The 8399-nt window shown below is 50.9% G+C and overlaps 1 protein-coding gene across 1 annotated transcript in view; it reads right to left on the bottom strand.

The window, feature by feature from the left end:
• Positions 1-2135: 2135 nt before the first annotated feature.
• fbxl17 (F-box and leucine-rich repeat protein 17) overlaps positions 2136-8399 on the bottom strand; it is a 257819-nt gene continuing 251555 nt past the window's right edge. Inside the window, exon 11 of the mRNA XM_080004656.1 lies at positions 2136-4513. Coding sequence (XP_079860782.1) covers positions 4376-4513 — 138 coding nt within the window. The 3' untranslated portion in view covers positions 2136-4375. The remainder of the gene's footprint in view (positions 4514-8399) is intronic.

Here is an 8399-nt window from a genome sequence, read left to right as displayed (position 1 = left end):
ACAGAGGAACGAAAGTGAGATGGCGGCCAAAAAAAAAAAAAAAAAAGGCAATTTGAAGTTGCACGGCAGAGCATCTTTCTGAAAAGTCATTTGAAAATCAGTTCTTGAACACATGCTGCGAGGACCAAGCTAGAGGCCAGAACACGACTGCATCTGGTCGTCAAGGCCAACGCAGTGCAAGCCGCAGTGTGCATATTAGAGGCTGAACGCCTCTTGGACCGGAGGGAGCGGCTTTCAACCCCAAAATACCAGAAACATCTGACCCCCAGGTGTGGTGGTGCTAGAGGCCTCCATCACTGTGCGTGTAGTGCCACTGTAATTAAAAAAACAATCAATCAAGACACAATTATTTATTCATTATTAACAGTTGAGGACGGACAGAGAAAAAGTTCAGAAGTACATGAAGAGGAAAGGTTGAGCAGAGTACGTGAAGGGGAAAGTCAGAATAAATACGTGAAGAGGGGAGGTGGGGCAGAGCACGTGTAGAGGAGAGGTGGAGCAGAGTACATGAAGAGGGGAGGTGGAGCAGAGTACATGATGAGGGGAGGTGGAGCAGAGTACAGGAAGAGGGGAGGTGGAGCAGAGTACATGAAGAGGGGAGTTGGAGCAGAGTGCATAAAGAGGGGAGGTGGAGCAGAGTACAGGAAGAGGGGAGGTGGAGCAGAGTACATGATGAGGGGAGGTGGAGCAGAGTACAGGAAGAGGGGAGGTGGAGCAGAGTACATGATGAGGGGAGGTGGAGCAGAGTACAGGAAGAGGGGAGGTGGAGCAGAGTACAGGTAGGGGGAGTTGGAGCAGAGTACAGGAAGAGGGGAGGTGGAGCAGAGTGCATAAAGAGGGGAGGTGGAGCAGAGTACAGGAAGTGGGGAGGTGGAGCAGAGTACAGGAAAAGGGGAGGTGGCGCAGAGTATGTAAAGAGGAAAGTCAGAACAAATACATGAAGAGAAAGGTGGAGCAGAGTCTCGGGGAGCCTCTCAGGAAATGACCCTGAGCCGCACCACAGCTCCACCCGGACGTCTCTTCTGTCCAGACACCGTCGGCAGCTGGAGGGAGAGGAAGGCCTCCGGGGTCCCAGCGGAGGAGCTGCAGCGGTGCGAAGATATGAGTGGAGGAGCGGCCCCGCCCGGGCCTCAGAGAGCGGGCGGTGTTATTGTTTTCGGGGGGGGAACCTTCCACCTCCGACTCTTACACCAACACGGCGTGAGCGGACGTCCCCCGGCAACAATCCACTGCACTCCCGTCAGGGGTGTGGGGGGGGGTACACCTCCCGCCGATCATCTCCGCTCCACGTTTGGTCGTCGATCTGCGCGGAACGACCTCAGCGGCGCGGGGGGGGGGGGGGGGGGGGGGAGCCACGCCACCACGCGGAGCCCGGGTCCTCAAAGCGGAGTCAGCTGTCGAAACGGCGACACAAGGAACGTATCGAATCCTGTTTGATGCTCGCGTCCGCGTTTCATCCCCGGCGCATGAAACGGCGGCGGCGCCCTCAGGGGCGGAGCGAGCACTTGAAAGCGGACAACGCGGTCGGGGACGCGGGACGGGACGCAACCACGGCTCCTCGGCGCTTTGAGCCCGTCGCTGACTCAGTGCCCGACGGGTGGCGGCCGCTGTGATCGCCCGCCGGGCGCCGCGACCTTGGAATCATGAGTTTTATTTTGTTTTTTTTTTACCTGAAAGGGAAGCGTGGGGTGGATTCGGAAACAGAAGGAGGAGAGGACATCAAGGACATCAAGCCGGGCTCCTCATCCCGGGCCCCCGCTCCTCGTTAAAAGTCTCGGAGCCTTAAGAAGCTCCGTCGCTGCCGGGTTGGCCTCGCACTTCCGGGTTTGGTTCGTCGCCGTCTAACTCGTGGATCGTTCCGCCCGCGACGCAAATCGGCGACGCGCTCACACAGAAGAAAGTTGGAGAGAGAAACGTGTGGAAGTCGTAGTGTTTTATTCATCTTTATGTAAATCCAGTCGTTTACGGTTGCCTTGACAAATCAGGGATCTAGTGTATCAACATCAAGCGGAGAAGAAAGCATATGAGGGGATTACAAAAGGAACGGGGGGGGGGGGATTGAGCAAATAAGAAACTCTCGATCAGGAAGTCTACAAGTTGTGACGGGGGGGGGGGGGGGGCGCTGGGCGGGTGGATGCATTTTTAATTTCCTCTGAAATGTGGGTGTTTTGTAAAAGATTACGGTACAACTGTGACGCTGAGCTCGGTCGGCCTATTGTCTGCGCCCGAGTGACACGCTGCGCAGCGTTCCATCCCAGAGCTGCTGCTCACACAGCAGAAAAATACAGCGGGGCGGGGGCGGCGTTTCGTTTTTTTTTTGTTTTTTTTTGCATAACGTGCAACCGCGTTCCGCCGCCCCCCCCCCCCCCGGGCTCGAGCAGCGTGCTCGTGGCGCGGGCGACGAAGGCGGCCCCTCCGGTGCGCTGCCGCCCAGCTGACGAGGCGAGTGCACGCCCAGGACCCCAACAGCCTGCGCACGCTGCTTCATCCGACCGCAAAGCGCTGCCCGGACCACTGCGCCGTCGCTCTACGTAGCAGAACGTCGTCGTGACGGAGGAAAAGAGCCAGAAACAACCTCCGAGGACGTCACGTTCAGTATTTATCTACTGGTCTCTCTCTTTTATTTTATTTTATTTTTTTTTCTCGTTTAAGTAAACAGACTAAAACAGAAAAGACGCGTTAACTGTGGCGCATGTGGAAACGGTATTATCTTGTCTATTACTGAGCAATAATAAAATGTGGTTAAATATACTGTAGAATAAGATCAGATGAACAAAAACGATCGACTCAGACCTGATAACTCCTCCGGCTCCAATTTTTTTGGGGGGGGCGGGGGGGGGGGGGGGGGGGCTGATTCAACGAAACAAGCAGCCACGATGCACTTAAGGCAACTCATTATTTCTTTTGTCTTTTGGGTTAATGTTGTGATGATCTGACCCTGGGTTTATAGGTGAAGGCAACTTATATTTCAAGCAATGCGTCGTTTTTTGTTTTTTTTTGTTTTGTTTTTTAATCTATAAAGGTTCAAGGTACCTGTTGAGCCAAAAACTCCATCAAAGCCATGCACGGGATAAAAAACACAATTAAAAAAAAAAAAAAAAAAAAAAAAAGGAAGAAGAAGAAATATCAATGTCAATGTTCAAATTCAAACGAGCACTTGTGGAAAGCGGAACCCCCCCCGGTGTGCTGTTCTGCACGACTCCACACGTAGAAAATCCACAAACTCTTATAACACTGAAATGAAACGTCCGATGGAGCAAACACAAGGCCACGGACAAACGTTGGGTTTCCTCATTGGTTCGTGTGCCCGTGGTTTTATTTCAACACAAGCATCCTCGGTGGGCCCCGGGGCCCCTGCAAAATAACCGTCATCCTCGGCTCCAGAGCTCGTCTGCAACCTCACTGACCTTGTCGTACAGACGGGTTGGGATTCAAAGGAAATAAAAACATTGGGCTACAATGGGATATTTTATTGATTGTTTTTTGTTTTTTCTCTCCCCAATTTATTATTATTTTCCCCCCCTCCTTTCTCAAAACCCTCCATGCTGGTCCCACCGTCACCGAAGATCTCAGACGTGATGCCGCTGCCGCCGGGCTCTTTTCGGGCGGGGTTCCAACCCCGACGGATGCCCCCGATCCCCGGGCCACGCCCCCCTCACCCACACTCAGGTTTAGTGTTGAAAACCCAGTTTTGTATCGACCAAGCGACACCGATGCCTGTTCCTGCTTGATCAATAACCTTTATTCATGATGTAGGTGGAGCCACGCCCATCCCAGGCCCCTTAAAACAACGAGCCTTGTAACAAAACATGACCTAATAGCGCTGTACGTTGTCGTAACTTGCCAACATGTAACACGTGACCTTTAACATGTAAAAACACCTGCTTTCTGTAACAACCTGTTACATGACGCGGGTTGTGGTTATTATGTTTGATTGTTTGTTTTTTTAATCACAAAATTTATAACAAAAAGCGGCAAGTTACTACGAAATGCAGTGGTTGTTACATAAAGGAAAAAAAATAGTGTTACATTTTGGCAAGTTATGTATATTTAAAAAAAAAAAAACTGCCGTTGTTAAGTAATGCTCTGCTACACGGCTCAAGGCAGCCAGGGTTTAAAATGCTTTTTTGAATAATCTCTCAACTTAAATTAACTAAATGCCAGATCTTTAAATATGAAAAATCCAGACGAAAAGTGAAATAAAACAACAAAAAACAGAAACCAGAAAAACATACTTGAAACATACGTGAAATTATTTAGTGCGTGTGTGTATGTGTGTTTGTATGTGTTTGTTTGTGTGTGCGCGTGTGTGTGTGTAAGTGCACGGGAGTCTGTGTGTGGATGAGTGTGGGTGCGTGTTTTCTCCGGGCAGTAGCTACGAGGCGTTGGAGGTGCTGGGGCTCCAGCCCATTTGATAGGCTCTCTCCAGCGTTCTCTTGCAGTCTTGCATGACGGTGCTGAACACGATGTGCGGGTACTGCACCACCAGCCTCTCCACCGTCTCCTCGTTCACCTGCAAGGCAAGACGCAAAGTGTGAGGCGCGCGCTTCAAGCGACATCACCCGATGTCACACATTAGCTCCTGGAAGAAAAACAACAACAACAAAAAAAAAAAACGTCACCATCCGCCCTCAGACAGACGGGGGACTCTGGGAAGTGGGCGTCGCGGCCGAGCCCCGATGAGCTAACGAGGCGGCGGTGTCCGAGCGGGGGGGGGGGACCCGGCGCTAATCTCCAGGCTGGAACTGCGAGACGCTCCAGCTCTGGGTCAGAACCAAGCAATGGCAAATTTAAAAAAAAAAAAAAAAAAAGGAAAAGAAAGCCATGGACGCTGACAGTGAGCAGAGACAGCGTAACCCATGAGAACCCCAGAGGTTAACCACAGTCCACCCAGAACCCCTCCCCACCCGCCCACCCGGCGGGCATGACACTTTCCAGGGGGAATGATGCATACACACACTCACGCGTACGCAGAACGCTCTCATCCGCCGTTGCCAAAGCGTTGACAAAGTACTTGACAGTTTCCCGGCGTTCCCAGAGCCCCCGAAAGCCGCCGGTTTATCCAGTGCCTCTACACCAAAAAAAAGGAGGTACGGCCTCGGCGACAGTTTTCCGGCCCGCCCCGGATTCCTGGCCATTTTGTAATGTTTTCCATTGTTCCTCGACGTGCGTGAGTCCTTCTTCTTCCCAGCGTACGATAGGAATCAGCAGCTGTAAGTTGCTCAAAGAGAGAAGGGAGGGAGGAGGGAGGAGGGCGGAGGGAGGAGGGCGGAGGGGCTGGTTGCTGGACGGAAGGCGGGAGCTTCAGACAGATGCGAGGGATAAAGGGAGGTTGAATGTATCTGACCTAACAGTAGACCAGGGCTCTGGGGCTCTGGAGAACCTCTCACCCATTTTTCGGAGAACAATCAGACTAAAAGGCAGCGACAGACTGTTGGCTCTTCCTTTGATTACAATCAAAGACACATTTGGCTGGAGTTTGGAGGAGCCGGGGCTTAAACACAGAGCAGCCTCACACACTCTTACAGGGTACAGTCAATAATTCCGGTCCAGACCACACGGTCAATAGCCTTCTACTTATTAACCTCTCTTTGGAGTTGATTTGGCTACGGCCCCTTTTGTAAATAATCGAAACAAACACAATGAAATTCAGAAGCTAGTTTATTTTTTTCTTGTGCTACACAATAGCGCTGATTACACCGTGAACCAAAACTGAAGACTGTGGCATATAAAGGACGGATCAGGATTTATTTAGATCTGCATTGACTAGCTCTGGAAATGTAATCTTCTGAAATGTTCAAGTCATTCATAAAAGTTTGTTGTTTGGGTGGTGAAAGAAAATAACTTAAGGGAGCAACACAACTTTTTTTTTTTTTTTTTTTTGCTTTTACTCATCATTATGAAGTTAATGCTGATTGCGCAGTGTAACGGCTGTAGAATAATGACACCACCTGTGTTTAGATTTGTTCCCTATGAGCCACCATATCACGATGCGTTCAGACTGCCACCGGGCACGAGCTCTCGGTGGAGGAAAATGCTGGATTCACGGCGGCGCGGCACAGGAAGTGCGTCGACCGTGAGTGGAAACGGCGGACGGTGGAGAAGGTACATTAGAACCGGGTCGATTATTAACCCTTGAATATAAAAACGACTCATTGAAATCGGTTGAGAAATGTCAACGTCACAATGCTTTCCATCCTGAAAAAAACGCAGCTCCCCCAGTCTACTTGTGCTTGTTTACAGGCAGGTCTTGCACGTGGCGGCGACGTTGACGTATCGCATCTGAGCCGCAACGCCTGCGCACGTCTATGGCCGTGCAACTTAAATGAAACTTAAATTGCGACAGGTGCAATCAACCTCTCCAGTGAACGGGCGGCGCTCCGCTCGTCGCCGCGACAGCGGCGCAGAATAAGTCCATTGCCCCTTTAAGTCAAACTACTTATTTCCACTCAGTAGAGTGCTGTCGTGAGAGCACTTCTATCCGTTGCACTTGTTATGCGCCCGCAAAGACGGACCGCTGTAGATTCCACACGGAGGCAAACGGCAAACCGTAGAGGCCCGGTCTCTCGCCTGCAAACGCTGGGAAGGGAAGTTTGTTGTGACATATTGCTGAGGCTCATTAGCAGATAAAACGACAAACCCTTGATTGCCTTCATAACATATTAACTATATTGTGAACGCCCCCCCAGTCCCCCAGCTCATTAATCAAGGCATAATTACAATTAAAAGAGATCTAAAGAATAGACCTGTCAAAATGATGGGAGACCATTACCTTCATTAATGCTAATGCAGCGCAGCTCCGCTCGTCGAGTAAACACTGTCGACACAAAATGGCTTCCAATGAAAACGCCGAATCATTTGCTAATTGCAGACTGCGGCAACACAAAACTACTTGGTGGGAACCATAAAAGACTCTTTTGCTGACCTATATTGCTCTTGTTGTGGAGGACTTTTGTTTGGCGAGGCTTCATCCATTGATGTTTTTGCAGTTTTAAGCGGCTCTACCAATCGGCGTCGGATAATTACAATTTGAATATTTCATCTGCACCGAATTAAAAGCTAATCAGGATAAAGGCAAAATCTTCCCCGCCTGCAAAATCCCGCGTCTCCGCTACCTTGTTTTACACTCGACATGAGTTCATTCGCCGTTTTGGAATGAGATCTGGTCAAATAGGCTCTTTGGGAGAAGAAAAACAAAAACATCGACGGCGGGATTAGGGGGTGACCGAAAATCCCTCGACAGAGACGCGCGTGCGGTTCTGTATCCGGCCGCGCCGAAGACCGCCGCACCGGCCCGACGGCGCGTGAGCGTCAGGAAAAATAAGCCCGCCCGGGTTTTAAGTTCTGGCGGCTCGTGCGCCTTGGTATCCGGACACGGCGGCGTGCCCTTGGCCCGGCTCGGCGGCACGTGGAACCGGGAGCCATGACATCACCCCACCTGCTTGGCATTTGGAGCGCAGGCCCTCAGACATCAACATGAGAGCCAACGCTCTGGGAAGGCTGGCTGGCGAGGAAGACAGTTTTCTGAAATGTGGCATTATTATTTCAGACCAGTGAAGGAAGTTTGAGTGCTTTCCAAAGAAAGAAATTTCGGTCGCACAAAATTTTGCACTTAACTGCTGGAATAACGATTTGTTGCCGGGCAGCAATAGCTAAAAAGCAGGTGATTGGGCCACGGTGATGTATAAGAAACCTCTGGGTAAATGATTTTTGGTGGATTTTTTCCCCTTCGGGCTTGATATAGTGGGACCGTATTGTACGGCTCTACCTTTCCTCCGAATGGGCTGTCAAGTTTATAGGAGAGCGTGCGGTATGATAGAGCAGATCGCTACTCCCTGATGCTTCTAATCTTCTAGAAGCATCTGGGAGTGCAGCCACAGCTATCTGGATCCAGGCCTATACTTATGATATTTTCCCCCATTTTAACTTCAAAGAGGCTGTCCTGTAGATCTGAGGGGAGCGTAATGCCAGCTGATGGGTAATGTGGTGTTGTCAGCTTTTACAAGAGGGAGAGAGCGACGGCCAAGACAAAGCCATGCGAGTCTGCCGGTCCAGAGGAAAGTGTGTTGTGTTTGAACGGGCTGCGGTACGCGCCGCCTGCACACAAACAGCACGGGTGTCTGCGTGCCCGCCTTCGCGTCCGCGTGTGCGTTTGTGATTGTACGTGTGTGTTCAGGTGTGTGCGCGCGCCTGTGTTTTAGGATGCAAGTGTGTGTGTATGTGTGTGTGTGTGTGTGTGTGTGTGTTTTGATGGCTGGTCCACACTCAAGCCTTTCCTTGTGAAACCCAAGTGTGAGCGACGGTTCCCGAGGTGACCACCTCTCTTTCCGAGTGCTCCCCGATGCGCTCATTTTCACGGGGCGGGATTTTTTTTTAAGACCCACTTTCTGATGCAAAAG

This window comes from Zeus faber (assembly GCF_960531495.2).
Source record: "Zeus faber genome assembly, chromosome: 7".
Taxonomy (NCBI): Eukaryota; Metazoa; Chordata; class Actinopteri; order Zeiformes; family Zeidae; genus Zeus; species Zeus faber.
The sequence above is the reverse complement of the archived record's forward strand: the minus strand, read 5'-3'. Positions and strand labels throughout refer to the sequence as shown.